The 16904-nt window shown below is 42.0% G+C and overlaps 2 protein-coding genes across 5 annotated transcripts in view; one reads left to right on the forward strand and one right to left on the reverse strand.

Annotated features, from left to right (window-relative positions):
- Ikbip (IKBKB interacting protein) overlaps positions 1-3133 on the reverse strand; it is a 24932-nt gene extending 21799 nt beyond the window's left edge. For both annotated transcript variants that reach the window (XM_004623814.2, XM_004623813.2), the window contains exon 1: positions 2749-3133. In XM_004623814.2, coding sequence (XP_004623871.1) covers positions 2749-2924 — 176 coding nt within the window. In that variant the 5' untranslated portion in view covers positions 2925-3133. The remainder of the gene's footprint in view (positions 1-2748) is intronic.
- Positions 3134-3333: 200 nt separating this feature from the next.
- The window catches only part of Apaf1 (apoptotic peptidase activating factor 1), a 108753-nt gene continuing 95182 nt past the window's right edge, over positions 3334-16904 (forward strand). For 2 of the 3 annotated variants that reach the window (XM_023716643.1, XM_023716646.1), the window contains exons 1-4: positions 3334-3808; positions 6989-7189; positions 7312-7501; positions 8490-8687. In XM_023716643.1, coding sequence (XP_023572411.1) covers positions 7052-7189; positions 7312-7501; positions 8490-8687 — 526 coding nt within the window. In that variant the 5' untranslated portion in view covers positions 3334-3808; positions 6989-7051. The remainder of the gene's footprint in view (positions 3809-6988; positions 7190-7311; positions 7502-8489; positions 8688-16904) is intronic. The other variant, XM_004623815.2, reaches the window with a different exon arrangement.

Here is a 16904-nt window from a genome sequence, read left to right on the forward strand (position 1 = left end):
TATATATATATTTGGCCTCCTCTGTGCAGTTCCATTGATCCACATTTCTGTTTCTGTGCTGGTACTGTGCTGTTTTGATCACTGTGGCTTTGCAATATAACTTGAAATCTGGGGTTGTGATGCCTCCTGATGTCCTATTATTACCCAGAATTGCTTTTGCTAGCTTTGCAAACTTTGTGTAGCTTTGCAAAGGTTTTTCTCATCTCTTTTTTTCTGTTGGTACAGGGCAAGTGTTTCACTACTCAACTACATCTGTGGTTGGCTTATAGATAGCATCATTAAGTTTAACTGTTCATATAAAACTATAAAAACAAACTTTTTTTTTTAACAAATGTACACAAGGTTGGCTGAAATAAATTTCTTTTTTCGTGGGGAGGGGAACCAGGGATTGAACTCAGGCCCTTGCGCTAACCAGGCAAGCACTTATTCTACTGAGCTATCTCCCTGGCCCTAATAAATTTCTTTTGATGATGCAAGTCAATGTCTACAATATGAGATACTTATAGACCTAGGTTACATAATTAGCAGATTGGCATCTTTCCTGTGTTAATATGAACTATTTTTCTTTTTTCTTTGTTTTTCTAAAAATAAATTATTTATTTAGGTACTAGGGACCAAGCCAGGGGTGCTCTACCCCACTGGGCCCTTTTTGTTGCTAAGTTGTCCAGGCAGGACTTGAATCTGTGATCTTCCTCAGCACTGGGATTACAGGTATCTTCCAGTATGACAGGCCTATATGAACTTATAAAACTCATTACTACACTTGATTACAGCCCCAAGGCTGAGGCACAATTAAAGCTTGTTACTAGAGGGCCGGGGAGATAGTTCAGTAGAATAAGCGCTTGCCTGGCAAGCACAAGGTCCTAAATTCAATCCTGAGTACTGCAAAAACAGACAAAAAAAAAAATCTTGTTATTAGAAATCATTATTTTCCTAATTTTCAAAGATGAACATGTGAAGGTAATATTTTCAATTGACTGTCTTATTCTTTTTTTTTTTTTTTAACGCATTTGGCACAGGGTCTCACTATGCATCTCGGACTCCCAGCATTTCTCCTGTTTTCAGTCTCCTGTTTTCAGGGCTGGGATTACAGGCCTGGCTATAGCTGTTCTTAGTGGCCTTGACAGCGTGCCGGGGGTGGGCTGGTGCAGCACTGGTGCCAGGGGATCAAACACCTCAACCCTGGTTCCTGCCTTGCCTAAGCAAGCCTGCTTAGTCCACTGTGCTGCTGAGCTATCTCACCAGCCCTTGTGTTTTGTTTTTTGAGATAAGGTCTCACTCTGTAGTGCAGTCTGGCCTTGAACTTATTATACAGCCCAGGCTTTTTTCTTGGGTTTTAAAGTTCTGTTTTGTCTTATTTGTCCTATAATATAGGTTTGTGTGATCATTCTAAAGAAATAAAAGTTGGGGCTGGGGAGATGGCTCAGTGGAATAAGCGCTTCCCTGGCAAGTGCAAGGGTCTGGGTTTAATCCCCGGTAAAGTTAATTTCAGTAGCTTATTTTATTATCCATTACTCTATAATGTTACTTCATAAGTTTATCTTATAGTTTGGCAAGTTTATTCAGAATAAAACCATTATGAAAACAGATGTTTTGTGTAAATTTGATCCACTATAGAAACACATTACAGAGGCTGGGGAGAGAGCTCAGGGGCTTAAGCACCTGCCTGGCAAGTACAAAGTCAGGAGTTAGATTCCCTGCCCCCCCACGCCACATTACACTCTAGCACAATGGTGCTTGCCTATGAACCCAGCAATCAGCAAGTTGAAACAAGAGGATTGTTGTAAGTTTAAGGCCAGTCTGAGATATACAGTGAGTTCAAGGTCAGCCTGAACTACAATAGCAAGACCCTTTCTCAAAACCAATCAACCTACTTACCTACTTATATATTTGTAGTAGGCATGAAATGTTTTCTTCCATTTGTTTTTCTTTAGACAGGGTCTGGATATGTAGCTCAGGCTGACTTTGAACTCACTATGTGGCCCAGGCTGGCTTCAAACTCACGGCAATCTTTCTGCCTCAGCCTCTGAGTGCTGGGATATGCTTATTTCTAATATTCACTTTCTCAGTCATACCAATCTATTACTATTTGATTAGTTTAAAATTTATAAATGTTCAATCATTAAGTGCTTACAGTGCTTAGCGTTTTTGTGGCTTTACAGGATAGTTCATCTGTAATCTGGGAAAAGGTGTTATATTCATAATGCATGCAATGGACTGGAAATGAATGGAATATTCACTGTTACTAAAGTTTGTTGCTCTGAGAGCGTGAACTTTAAGTTGTGCTCTTATCCGTCAGGCCTTTTTGGGTGGAGTGCAACAATTTTGACCTGGCCAGAGCAAAGTGGACAAGAAGTAACGGTTTATAACACAGCAAAAAACCTCTGAGTGCAGTGTTTAATTAAACCTGGAGAATACTCGGGTGTGGTGACGCTCCTTTGTAATCCCAGAACTCTGGGAGGCTGACCCAGGAAGATCCCACATTCAAGCTCAACCTGTGTAACTGAGTGAGACTTTGTCTTAAAATATAAAATAAGAGCGGCCAAATGTGCAGCGTTTAAGAAATGGCTAACTCGTTCTCGAACTTCAGGCCCTACTTCAGCAATGTGACCGGGATATGCGAAGAATCAATGATTTCAAGAAATGATCGCCAGAAAGAAAGGGAAGGAAGACGGAGGCCGACGCTGCAGCCGCAGTCCGGGCGGGAGGCCGGGCGATGCCCAGCCTCGGGCCGCGCGCGTCACTTACCAGGCCAGGCCCAGACACGTCCCCAGAGACAGCAAGCTCAGCCCGGTGCGGGGGTCCGCCCAGACCCCGCGCGCGCCTACCGGGGCCGCAGGGCTCTTTCTGGCCTCGCTCGGCTTCCCGGGCTCCGGAGAGGCTGCCTTGGGCCCCGGCTTCTTCCGGTTCTTCACCTCAGCCATGTCTGGAAGCCGTGAACACGGCGATCCCGGGACGGCTGCTCCGGGGAGTCGCGGGACGTGGCCACTGGAGCCTCTCTGGGAGGCCTCGCCTCCTCACAGACTCGGCCCCGCCCCGAAACCAGCCCCTTTCCTCTCCCGGCCATTCTCGTCGTCTCTTCACCAAATCTCCTAGCCTCCGGGTTCCTCTAGGGCTGCTGGGCGGCGACCCCACCTCCTTCCTGCGGAGCTCGCGGGCGCCCGCAGGTTGCCCGGACGACGGGGCGCTGGGCGGGGCCACGCACGTCCCGTCAGAGCGCTGACCCAGCCGCTGGTAGGAACGCGCGTGCCCGCTGGCGTGACCACGCCCCCACCGCCCGGAGGAGGCCACACTTCAGGAGTGCGTGCGCGGGCACGAGGCGGGGCTGGGGCGCGCGCGGGCCGCCCTCCGGGGCTGGCGTGTGTATATTTCCAAGTGTGGGCGCGCGCTGTCTGGGCTGGGCGGGCCGCGCAGGGTTTGACTGCTCAGCGGTCCTGAGGCGAGGACGAGCAGATAGCCCGGAGACGCGAATGCTTCCTTCCCGGGCCGAGCCCTGAGGGAGCCTCCAGAGTGAGGCCCAGGGACGCGGCGACCGCGGAGGACCTGACTGGCCGCGGTGGCGCGGGAGGGCGCGGGGTTCCCTTCGGGGCGCAGTTCCCGCTGCCGAGGTGCGGCAGCCCGAAGGGCCGTCGAGTCTTTGTGTCCTGGGGGCGGGGTCCGGCCCCCGGGTGACATCCCGGGGTGCCTTGGGAGGCACCCGAGGGGCCGGGGCGCGGCAGCCCCACTCCCTGTCCGAGCTCCCGGTGCATCCCCGCCGGCCCTCGGCCTGCCCGCAACGCTTCCTGCGAGACCCCGGCGCCGGGACTGGGTGAGTGACCCCCGCCTTTGTCCCCCAGGTCTTCGAGCAGGCGGCCGGGGACGGGGGTTCAGAGCCGTGGGGTGCTTGATAACTGGGCTGCCGGTGTCCCAGGAAGAGAAATCATCTGAGAGGAAGTAGTGGACTGTTACAGTTGTCTTGCATGAACTTATTCTTTGTATTTTGCATTTGTAAAGAGTTTTGGCTTTCCTTTTTAAAGAGGAGGGCAGGCCTTGCATTTTGATGTGTTTACAGAGGGTGGGATGTTTTGAGAATCTGTCCATCACTTTTTCCGATATGTGCAAAGTTTTCAAACGTGTTTAAGACTTACATATTTGTTTTATCGGGCTAGTTAAATGGAAATTAGCTTCAGGTTGCCAGTGTCTATTTGCTTAGCTGCTGGGCATAACCTAAAGTTCATTTTTGTTTTGTCAAGTCTAATACTCGTACTATAAGTTGAGAAACGTCTTAACATTCTAAAAATATGATAATATAGATTCATACTAATTTTTTTTTCTGTAACTCCGTTTCACACCAATGCTGGCCATTGTGTGAACCTCGACGAGCATAGGGAAACTACTTCCCTATTTTTGAAAGTGCCACATTTGGTGACTTTTCAAAAATACTTTCATTTCCCAAGCTTGATTATTGCCCCCTTCTGAGCCTCTAAATTACTCGTGCTTTATTTTGCAGTTTTGGATGTTCATATTCTAATTATTGTTCTCTTTTTCATCTACTAGTTTGTGAATTCTTTCAGGAATTATATTTAAAACAAAGTTGGTAGAGACTTAAAAGTATTTTGCTGTAAAGAATATTGGTCTTTGAACATGGTGGTGCAGACCTGTAATCCTAGCACTCATGAGGCTGAGTTAAGAGGACCCACAGCTCAAAGGCAGCCCGTGCAATTTAGCAAGTTGAAGGTCAGCCTGGACTATGTAGAAACCTTGCCCTTAAGAAGAAGGAAACAACAACAGCAAACACACCAGGTTATCTCTTAATCCAACAAGGTAGTCAGAGGGTATTTCCAATTGCTCTATGAGAAGTTGACTAACGCAATTCAAGAGTTGACACCCACTTTGAATGAGAACTACTAATTCCAGCAATGTTTTGACTAGTCAATATGTTGGATAAAGAGAACAAGATGTTTCTAAACATTTGGACTTAAGTATGGTCATTAATTTATGAAATCTTAATTTAAAAAAGGAATGTTTTTATTGCTTTTTTAAATTAATTAATTATTTATTTGGTACAGGGCCTCCCTATGCAGCTTGGACTCATAGTGATCCTCCTGTCTCAGCCTCCCTAGCGCTGGGATTACAGGGATTACAGGCGTGCTCCACCATTCTGCGGTACCAGGGATCTAACCTGGGTCCTTGCTCTTGCCAGGCTGGTGCACAGACCATCGAGCTATCTCCCCAGCCCCAGGAATGTTTTTATTGTAAAATGATGTGTACTGAAAAAATTAAGACACTATACAAAAGTTTATGAATGAGAAAGGAATAAGGAAAAATCCCAAATCTTGTTATTTAATAACCCAAACATCTTAATGAAAGACTTCAAAACAGCATATATTTGTATGATATCAACACATTTTTTGGTTATGTGGGGTCATGTTTCTTTCAATCAGCATTGTGCTTTGAACGTCATTCCATGTATGTCTTTTACTTTAAATGCCTAAATAATATTCTATTCTGTATATGCACCCAGGTGTTTAAAAATTCCATGTCCAGAATCATAGACATTTAGGTTGTTTTCATATTTTCTCATCTTTACACTCTCCATTAATTCTTTCTGGGGTGTTTTTTTGCATACATAACTATCCTTGTAGATATTTTAGAAGTGAAATTTCTGGGCTGTAGAGAATAGTTCCTTTATTTTATTTTATTTATTTATTTAATTTTTTTCCCATAATTTTATTGAGAAACAAATAGCAATGAGACAGTTTCAAACCAAATTGGTAGGACAGTTTCAATAATTAACACATTGCATACATTCTTCCTAGTGGTTAATTGCTGTACAAGATGCGGACATGATATTCTATTTATTTAATTTTTGAGACAAGGTCTCACTATGTAGTTTGGTTGTAGAATTTTTAAGAGATGAGACCAACCACTGGGAAACAGGAGGATTTTACTAGGTTTTCCTGACTCAGTTGGACTTCTGTCTAAAAGAGTAAGAACAAAGGAAAAGTTGTAGGTTTTGTACATGTGGCTCTGTGTGTTTGTGGCTGTTTAGTGGAGTGAAAACAGGCAAAGGCAGTTGTTCCCACAGTGACAGTTTGATAACTTTGAATCCTTTGAACCTTGTAGGGCCTGGAGGATGCCATAAACCTGGGCCTCAGGCAGTTATAGGACTCTTTCTTTGTTACCATAATATTCATTCTTATCAGGAACAGTGCAGACGTCAGCCTTGAAGGAAAACATCCTGGTGGGAACCAGGATGATGCCCAGAGGCACATCCTTTTAGGGAGGGGAATTGGGGAGAATTTGCTCAAGATTGATGTCCTTCAGAGTTCTGCTCTAGTTCAGGTTGACCTTGAATTCAGTGTGTAGCCCAGGATCACTTCAAGGTGATCCTCCTGTTAAGCCTTGAAAGTGCTGGGATTAGAGGTGCATACCACTATCCCTGACTGAGCTTTGTCCATTTTCCTTTTTTTAAAAAATGTATTTGGTATATTGTCTTACTACACAGCTCGCTGCTTGGAGCAGTTTGCACTCTAGTGATCTCCCTGTTTTCAGAACTCCTCATCACTGGTGCGCCACCACACCTGTTTTCAGTGGCAGGCTCAGCATGCCCCAGAGGTGGGGCTGGCTCAGCATGTGTTGGCAGGGATTGGGCCTCAGTCCCTGCGCTTGCCTAAGCAGGCACTTAGTCTGCTATCTTGCTGGCCCAACCTTTATCCATTTTAAAAAGACTTAGGAAAAGAAATATCAAATTTTCTTTATGATTTTTAACTACCAGTGAGGCTCCACATTCTATTTATCTATCTTGGGGTACTGAGGACTGAATCCAGGACATTTTCACTGCTGTATCTCACGCTCATTTTTTATTTTGAAACAGTGCTCACTAAGTTACTAAATTGCCCAGTTCTCAAACCGTTATCCCCCACCTCAGTCTCCCAGAGTTTGGGGTTTATAGGCGTGTGCCACCCTGCCTGGCTTACACATCTTTTTATGTTTATTGTCCTGACAGCTATTTTGATGTTTGCCTGTAGCTCATGGTTGACAGCACAGAGAGAAGAAACTTTGAGAGAAGATGGATGCAAAAGCTCGAAATTGTTTGCTTCAACATAGAGAAGCTCTGGAAAAGGACATCAAAACATCCTACATCATGGATCACATGATTAGTGATGGAGTTTTAACAATATCAGAGGAGGAACGAGTGAAAAATCAGGTAACACCCTTTCACACAGTCTGTACTTTTTTCTTAAAATTTCAGAAGTGACATAGATCTTCATTAATTTGCGTTGCAAATATATTTATTGATATAAACTAAATTATTAAATTTTATTTTAGCCCAGTAATCATCAACGAGCAGCTACACTAATTAAAATGATACTGAATAAAGATAATTATTCCTACATATCGTTCTACAATGCTCTACTACATGAAGGATATAAAGATCTTGCTGCCCTTCTCCATAGTGGCATGCCTATGCTTTTGTCCTCCAGTGGCAAAGATTCAGCCGATGGGATAACTTCATATGGTTTGTATCCTGATACCTTCTGTCCCCTTGCTCTGACACATCTGATTGTAGAAGGGATATTCTGAAGAGATTATGACAAGTTCACTGAAAAATGCATGTGGAACAGTTATAGTAGTGTTTTCAGTAAATATTTCTTACATGCATCTACATTAACACATTTTATTCTTGCCCAGAGAACCATTTACTGCTGTGAAAACAACATGTACCTTTTTTTTTTTTGTATTTGGTACAGGGGCTCACTACGCAGCTCGGACTCTAGTGATCCTCTTGTTTTCAGCCTTCCCAGTGCTGGGATTACAGGCATGAGCCACCATGCCTGGTCTTGGTGGCCAGTTCAGCATGTGGGAGGTGGGGCTGGCACGGCATGCAGTACTGGGGATCGAAATCAAATCCTGTCCCTGTGCTTGCCTAAGCAGTTGCTTAATGCACTGAGCTATCTTGCTGGCCCTTATATCTTAATTTATAGAAAGAACATAACTGTCTATAGTTCCTGTTTACCTTGTAGTTAGGTATATTTTAGTTTATAGGGAAGAATAAAAATATCTAGAAGTCTATGTATTTGAAAGAAATTCCATAAACATTCAAAGGGAACTTCACCGTTGTTGAAAAAAGAAGTCCAGTGCTGGGAAGTGAACCCTGGGTTCAGACACAGTCCACAGTGTTCTTTCTGTACCTGCACTGTGCTCTATCCCTTCCCCAGTCTTCAGCAGGGATGGGGTGGCTGAGAGTCAGGAAGGAATAAGGTGTGAGGCAGGCACAGATGGAGACTTCCATGGCCTTGAAGGGTATATGTTTGCTTTCGTCTTCTGTATCTTAAGAAATCAGAACGTTTTTAGTTAATGTGCTAGACACATTTTCTTATTGCTCTTGGAAATAGGTAGGCTTCAACACCACCATCTGCAATTTTTTTTTGTTTTTGTTTGTTTTTCTTTTTGTGTTGAGTAGCCATTTCAGGGTTTTGTTCATTGAGGCTTGTTTTGGATTTCAGTAAGGACAGTGCTGTGCGAAGGTGGAGTGCCACAAAGGCCAGTTGTTTTTGTTACGAGGAAGAAGCTGGTGAGCACAATTCAGCAGAAGCTCTTGAAACTGAACGGTGAACCAGGCTGGGTCAGCATCTATGGCATGGCTGGCTGCGGGAAGTCAGTGTTGGCCGCGGAAGCTGTTCGAGATCATTCACTCTTAGAAGGTAAGGGGTGGGTTTTTTCAAAATTTAAATTTATTTTTATTTTTATTTACTTATTTTTCTGGCTGTTTCCCTGCCCCTGATTTATTTACTTATTTTTAAAGTCTTTATGAAGTTAATTACAAACACATTAACATCCAGAGTAACAGGCTCCAAAACACCAAACATAAAACAACTGTACTAAGTCAAGGTATACTTTTAGATACATTGGCTGTGCCGGGTTACAAGAACTTTTTTCTCTTCTATTATCTTTTTTTTTTCTTTTTCTTTTAACAGTTTATATATTGGGTTTCTCATGAGAGAAACCATGAGATATTTAGGCTTGTGTGTCTGATTTCACTTAACATGGTTGCAGGGTGCATTCACTTTCCTACAAATAACTCAACTTTGTCCTACTTTGTGGCAAAGTAGGTTGTCTCCTCCTTTTGTTGTTTTCTTTTGTTATGCAGAAGCTTTATAGGGCTAGCTTTTAAATTCTTTTTTAAATCTTTTTTTTTTTTTTTTTTGGCAGAACCAGGGATTGAACTCAGCCCTTGAGCTTGCCAAGGAAGCGCTTATTCCACTGAGCTATCTCCCTAGCTCTTTCTTTTTTAAATTTTGCTTCTCACTTGGTGTCATTATTTCTTGTGTCATTGTGATTCTGTTCAGAAAAATCTTTGCCTGTGTCTTCAAGAGTTTTACCTATGTTATCTTTCAGCAGATTGTTTATGTTTTAATACTCAAATCTTTGATCCATTTTGATCATAGTTTAGTGCATGGCAAGACTGTATGTGTCTGGGTTCAGTCCTTGGCTGTGGAGAGCCGGTTTTCCAGAACCATTTGTTAAAGATGCTATCTTTCTTCCAGTGAAAATGTTTGGCCCCTTTGTCAAAGATAATGTAGCTGCGTGTACCTGAGTTGTTTCTATATCCTCTAGTCTGTTCATTGATCTGCAATCTGTGTCCTCCAGTACTGTACTGTTTTTATCACAGGAGCTTTGTAGTATAACTAGAAGTTTGAGATTGTGATGCTCCCTGCCTTGCCTTTACTGTCCAGAATTGCTTTTGCTATTTTAGTTCTCTCCTGGTTCTGTATGAATTTTAGGATTGCTTTCTCTGGTTTTGTGATAAATGCTATTGGAATTGTGTTAAATATATATTGTAGTTGTTGAAATGGGGACATCTTTCCATTTTTTGATGTCCCGTTTAATCTGCTTTGCCCCCCTTTCCTCTCCGTGTGTGTGTGTGTGTGTGTGTGTGTGTGTGTCTATGTCTCTAGGTCTCATATGTAGTTTAAGCTGCCTCTGAAGTCACTATTCCGACCCTGAACTTATTTATTTATTTATTTTGTGGAACCGGGGATTGAACTCAGGTCCTTGCACTTGCTAGGGAAGCACTTATTCCACTGAGACATCTCCCTGGCCCCCAACCCCGAACTTATGGAGATCCTTCTTCCTCAGCCTCCCAAGTGTATAGCTCAATTACTTTTTTTTTTTTTTTAACCTAATGTATTTGATACAGGGTCACAACTTAGACTAGTAGTGATCCTCCTCCTGTTTTCAGCCTTCCCAGGGCTGGGATTACAAGTGTGTGCCACCATGCCTGGTCTTGGTGGGGCCAGCACCACATGTGGTACTGGGGATCAAACTCAAGTCCTTTTGCTTGCTTAGGGAGACACTGAGACGCTAGCTTAAATCCTTTTTTTCAGAGCACTAGTTTTTATTGTAGAGAACTTTTACTTCCCTGTTTAATTCCTAAGTATTTTACTTCCTCTTTTTTTTTTCTAAACAATTATAATTTATTTAAAGATACTTTAATCCCTAAGGAAATTTCCTTAAACATTCTCAATTTGACCTTACTGTCCAATAGTTTTCTTTTTTTGTTTTGGCTGACCTGGGGATTGAACTCAGGCCCTTGTGCTTGCCAGGTAAGCGCTTATTCTACTGAGCCATCTCTCCAGCCCCATATTTTACTTTTCTTGATGCTATTGTGAAAGGTGCTTTTTCTCTGACTTTCTTGATGAGATTAGTCTTGGTATATAGGGATGCTATTGATTTTTGACTGTTGACTTTGTATCTTGGTACACTACTGAATTGGGTTATTCTGGGAGTCTTGGTGGAGCTTTGGGGTCTTCCATGTAGAGGATCGTGTCACTTACAAATAATGATAATCGTTGAACTTTTTCCTTTCCTATCCGTATCCCTCTTCTTTCTCTCACCTTACTGCTCTAGCTAATGTTTCTAGAGCCATATTGAACAGGAACAGTGATAGTGGACATAGAGCGTAAGTGTTGACCACTGAGCATTGCTGGCTGAGGAGATAGTTCTTTGGGCGTTGTGTGTTTCCTGTTGCTGCTGGTAATAAATTACCACAAATTTAGTGGCTTAAATTAACATTTATTATCTTTTAGGAGGTTTTTACTTGGCTAAAATCATAGTGTCAGCTGCACTGAATTTCTTCAGGAAGCTCTCGGGAGAATCCTCTCCCTTGAATTTTCTCTTTCTGAGATTTGTATTCCTTGATTCCTGGTCCCTTCTCAAACCTGACTTTGTATGGCACCCCCTCCCCTTCTCTCTGGTCTTTGCTTCTGTCTTCCGTTTCCTTTTCTGGCTTCTGACCTTTCTACCTCTTTCTTAGAGGGGCCCTTGTGATTACTTTGGGCTCACTTTACGATCCAAGATAATGTCGGAATCTTTAATTTGGTCAAACCTACAAAGTCTCTTTTGCCAAAAAGGTAATCTAAGTGTCTTTTGGGTCTGTTATTATTCTGCTTATGATGGGCATGATTAAATTTGGAATATTCTACTTTGCCTGTCAGAATGGTTAGCTAGGACAATTAAGTTCACAAAGGTATCAGAGGATCCTTAATATTACTAGAGAAAAGCTTCTGTCTGAACAATGGAAAAAATTGAGGAAGATTTTGAAGGTTGTCTAGTTTTACACTACTGCCTCCAGGCAGGCCTCGACTTACACCTTCCTATTAGTGTCTGTTTTGGCATAGAGTGCACAAGGGAGCGAGTTTCTTAGAAATTCGATTCTATTAGTACTCTCCTATTGGGCTATGCTGCTCTGCATTTAGCATCCTATATTAATTTCAACTATTACAAGTAGTTTGACTTCTAGAAACAATTCTATTAGTTGTTTATCTCTGAAAGTAAATTTGCCATGTGTGTGTATTGCGACTGATGAGCTTTTGCATGGAGGCTTTCTAGATTCCTTAGACATCTGGTGACTGACTTTTCAAGCTTCAGGTGTTTGTACATTTAGTAGATGTTAGAAAAAAACCAAAAACAAAAATGGTGCTGGGGAGATGGCTCAGTGGAATAAGCGCTTTGCTGGCAAGCGCAAGGACCTGAGTTCAATCCCCAGTTCCGCCAAAAAAAAAAAAAAAAAAAAAAAAAAGATGTTAGAGTCTGTTCTGAGGTGGACAATTGGACAATTTTGGACGTGGGGTGTCCTAAAAGAAGGAAACTTTTACCAGAGGGTAAATGCATGTAATCAGATTATGTGTACTGTATGGGTAATAAGCAGTGAGGGTTTTTTTTTTTTAATGTATTTGGTACAGGGTCTATAGGATCTCACTACACAGATCGGACTCCTAGTGATCTCTTGTTTTCAGCCTCCCGAGCGTTGGGATTACAGGCATGCACCACTACACCTAGTCCCTGAGATGCTGAGATGCGTGCCCTGGAGGAGAGCCTGGCACAGCACGCGGGGGATCAAATCCTGGCCCTTGCATCTGCCTAAGCAGGTGCTTTAGTCCACTGAGCTATCTGGCTAGGCCTTGTATGTGTGATAAATGGATCAGCAGAAGAAAGTATGAGTACAGAGGAGAAAGAACATGAACTTTGGAGAAAGAGGTGGTGGGCAGTTTTCCTGAATGAGATGACATGTTAGTTGGGGTTTGGAGAAAGAATCAAAGTGTGCTCCGTAGGCATGGGGAAGTAGGAATGGTATGAAGAATAGTAGTGGCTGCGGGTGAGAAGGGTGTCCTTTTAGGCACATTTGGCGGGTGCGCCACTGACCTTGGTGAGCCTAGTTACTTCCAGGGTATTTGTCAGGAATAGGTGTCACCTTCTTAGTGCTTTGCTGCCTCATCCATCAGTGAGTCTTCTCTAATGCTTCTGTAATGCTTTCTGTGGAATTCAAAGATTTTACTACTTCTGGAAGTAATTTTTTTTTTTTTTCACACAAGTTATGATCAGTTAAGACAGTTTAGATAACAAATAGAGTGGATTAGTTGGAAGCCTCAAGATTTGATAAGATGAAAGTTGGGGGACAACTTTTATACACATAGAACTTTAGTTTATTACTTCATAGTCTTTATCAGCAGTCATTACACTCTTGTCAGCAGGGTGCCCTATTCCTAATTCTTGGTTTGTTATGGGGGCTATCCCGATTGCTGTCTTTGAGCTTTGCTTGTGTCATCCAGTGTAGCCTTGCTATTTCTGGGTAGCTCTTTTAATCTCCGTGAAGTCTGCCCTTACAGGTACAGTAGTTTGGGAGAAGCTGCACTGTGGGGCTTGGTGGTGTAGTTTAGTGGTGGAGCACTTGCCCAGCTAGTATGTGTAAGGCCTTGGGTTTGATTCCTAGCTCCTCAAATGAAAAAGGATTCTTTCCCAAAGATTTTGATCTGTGAAGTTCACTTCCATTCTGAAGTATAGGATCATTGGGTTTTGGCATTAATTTATGGTACAAACCCTTTTATAAATGCAAATAATGTGTTACAAACTTGATTAAAACCCTGATTCCTATAGAAATTATAGATTATTTTAGGATGGTGGTTGATATAAATTAAGTACTAGGTTTTTAATTATTTATGCCTGTACATTTAAAATGACATGACTTTCATTTGAAAGTTTCACCCTTTTTGTAGATAATTTGTTGACATATTTTTAAACTATATTACTGTATTTATTTGCTGAGGTTTTTTTTTTTTTTTTTTTTGGTTGGACTGAGCTATCTCCCCAGCCCTGATTGCTGGGGTTTTGAAATATATATCATATATATATATATATATATATATATATCATATATATATACACACATACATATATGTAAAATATATACATTTTAATTTATGTATTTGGTACAAGGTCTCACTATGCAGTTCGGGCTCATAGTGATCTACCTGTTTTCAGCCTCCCCTGTGCTGGTGTTGTAGGCGTGCGCCACCACACCTGGACTTGGTCACTGGCTCAGCTGGCGCGGCATGTGGTGCTGAGGATTGAACCTACACTTCCCTAAACAGGTGCTTAGTCCGCTGAGGTATCTCAACGGCCCTAGATTATTATTTGTTACTACATTAAAACTTAAGGTGGAAGAGGGATGGGATTTGTTTTACTTGAATAAGCTCAGTTTTTCTTGGTATATTTCTCTGAATGAACTATAAATACAAGCTTCATTCAAGGCTAAATTGCTCCCTCTTGTGCCCAGAGTCTAGATTTTTGGATTCTTTCTGAAATGGAGAAATAGTAGTTCAGTGTGTAACTAACTGTTATATTGTTATGATAGGAGATTTACAGTTTAGTTCGTTACTTGACTTGTCTGCCTTTCTTTCAAAAGCCAGTAGGATTTTTTTTTCTTTCTTTTTTTTTGGCATGTGTTCATAATGCCGTAGTTTTTAGTTTCATTTTATTTTCTTTGTTGATCTGTTGTATTTATTTATTTATTTTTTACTGAGAAACAACGAGACAGTTTCAAAACTGATTAATAGGACAATTTCAATAATTAATACATTGCATATTGTTATCTTCTTAGTGGTTATTCATAGTACAAAATGCAGACATGCTATCCTGTCCAAATACTATTAGTACAAATCTTCTCATTGAATTAAGAGAAAGTAGCTGTATATCTATCCTATTTTGTATATACAGATATAAAATGGTCATTCATTTTTATCCCCTTTTCTTGTTTAGTTTTGTCAGAGATGGGTATTCTATTGTCATTTAAATATTATAGGTGCGTAAATTCAGCAAAATAATCCAATATAGTCTAGTAGTCCTTAATAGTAGTGGGTTATCCGTAGGACTGGCAGTGTCAGAAGGTGTTGAGCCTTTCACAGCTCAGCATATTAATATGGCTTTACTTTTTATACCTCGTTTTTATACTTTTCTGCTGGATGGTTAAGACCAAGATAAAGCAAGACCTATGTAACAAGAAATGTGTCTTTTGTATCTGATAAGATCAGTCAAGTCCCCTCAGGATTTATCCATTTACCTTGTACCGCAGTTTACAGCATAGTTTTTAGTTTTAATGTTAGAAGAGCAAGCCCTTTAACCTACATATTGTGTACTTAACATATGGAGTCCTTTTTAAGTAGCTACATCAGGATATTTTCTTTGCTTTGTCTTTAATCCCAGGATGATTAAAAAAATTGCTTTTAGCTAAAAAGCACAACTTAATTGTAAATATTTAGTTTTTAAAAATATTACAGGGGCTGGTGATATGGCTCAATGGTCTAAAGCACCTACTTAGAACAAGCTTAGCAAATCACAGGGACCGCCGTTCAATCTCCCAGCACCACATGCCAGCCAGCCCCGCCCCCTGGTGGGCTGAGCTGGCCACACACACACACACACACACACACACATACACACACACACAAATAAATAAAATTAAAAAAAATTACAAAAGTAGTATTTTCGTATAAAAAAAGTGAAAGTTCTTTGCACTTGCCATCTTCCCCCTTTCTTGTGAATTCTAAGTCCTGCTCTGAAGATAATCTTGGTTGACAGTTTGGAGTGAAGTTTTCAGCATTCCCTGTGTATTTGCGTACCAGCACTGTTAACATTAAATGAAGCTATAAGAATTTGCTGTTTAGTAATTTCTGGCTTAGAAACTTCAGGAAGCTTTTTTTGAGGCAAGATCTCACTGTATAGTCCAGGCCAGCCTTGAACTCACTGTGTAGCTCAAGTTGGCCTTGAACTCTTGATCCTCCTGCCTCAGCCTACTGAATGCTAGGATTACATGTAGGTGCCACCATGCCTGGCTGGGACTTTTTGTCTGTCGGCTGCTAAAGCACTTGTACTGATTATCAATTCAGTTTTTAAGGCCCTGTCTTAACCTCCGTTGCTGCAGGGTTCTATCTCTTGGTCATGCTATCTTTCAGATTCTCATGCCCTCACTATTTAGTACATTGCCAAATTTTGATCTAGGAATCCTCTGCTACCACTGTATCTTTCTTCATACTTTCTAGAACTCTTCCTTTATAGTTGGAGGGCTTCTCTGTATTACCAACTTGTTGTGAATATTTACTTACTTATTTGGTACTGGGCAGTTTCCTACCACCTTTGGTGGTCTGGCCCCCTTTTCCCATTTATCTCCTATGTACTGAAATACCAGTTGGCTGTACTCCCAGATGCCTCATCTTTTTTTAAAGTGTATTTAGTATAGGGTCTACAAGGTCTCACTATACAGATCAGACTCGTAGTGATCCTCCTGTTTTCAGCCTCCCAGGCATGGGGATTACAGGTGTGTGCCACCATGCCCAGCCTCAGTCCTTGTCTCAGTGTGCCCCAGGGCAGGGCTGGCAGGGCATGTGGTGCCAGGGGATTTAACCATGGTCCCTGTACTCTGCGAAAACAGGTGCGTTAGGCCGCTGAGCTATCTGGTCGGCCTTCTCAGATGCCTCTTCTTTACTACTACCTCTTGCTCTCTTCTTCTCCATCTCAGCTCTTTGAGGTATTGCAGTTATCCTTTCATTTATTGACAGTTAGAGCTCTTACTTTGTAACCCTCTTCAGAAGTCCTTCTGTTGGCACTCTTACTGACTTATGTATCTGTGTGGATGAGCCATCTAGAATTTTGCTGTCTCTGTTTCTTGACTTCCTTGTCTCCTGTGGCCATGGTTTTGTTTTTGTTTTTAGCCAGATGCTACTCCAGTCACCAGCTGGACGCCAGTCCTTTTCATCACTAGAAGTAGAGCACTCTAAAACTCTTTGGTGTTAAACATTTTATTTACTTTTGCCCACATGCACCTATTTCTTTTCTTCTTCTTTTTTTTTTTTTTTTTTAAATGTATCTAGTACAGGTCTACAAGGTCTCACTACACAGATCGGGCTTTTAGTAATCCTCTTGTTTTCAGCCTCCCCAATGCTGGGATTACAGACATGTACCACCACTCTGTCGCCAGCTCAGGGGGCGGGGCCAGTGTGGCGTGTGATGCTGGAGATCAAACCTGGGTCCCTACACTTGCCAAAGCAGGCGCTTTGTCTGCTGAGCTATCTTGCCAGCCCTGTGCT

This window comes from Octodon degus, unplaced genomic scaffold (genome assembly GCF_000260255.1).
Source record: "Octodon degus isolate 3935 unplaced genomic scaffold, OctDeg1.0 scaffold00004, whole genome shotgun sequence".
In the NCBI taxonomy this organism is placed as follows: domain Eukaryota; kingdom Metazoa; phylum Chordata; class Mammalia; order Rodentia; family Octodontidae; genus Octodon; species Octodon degus.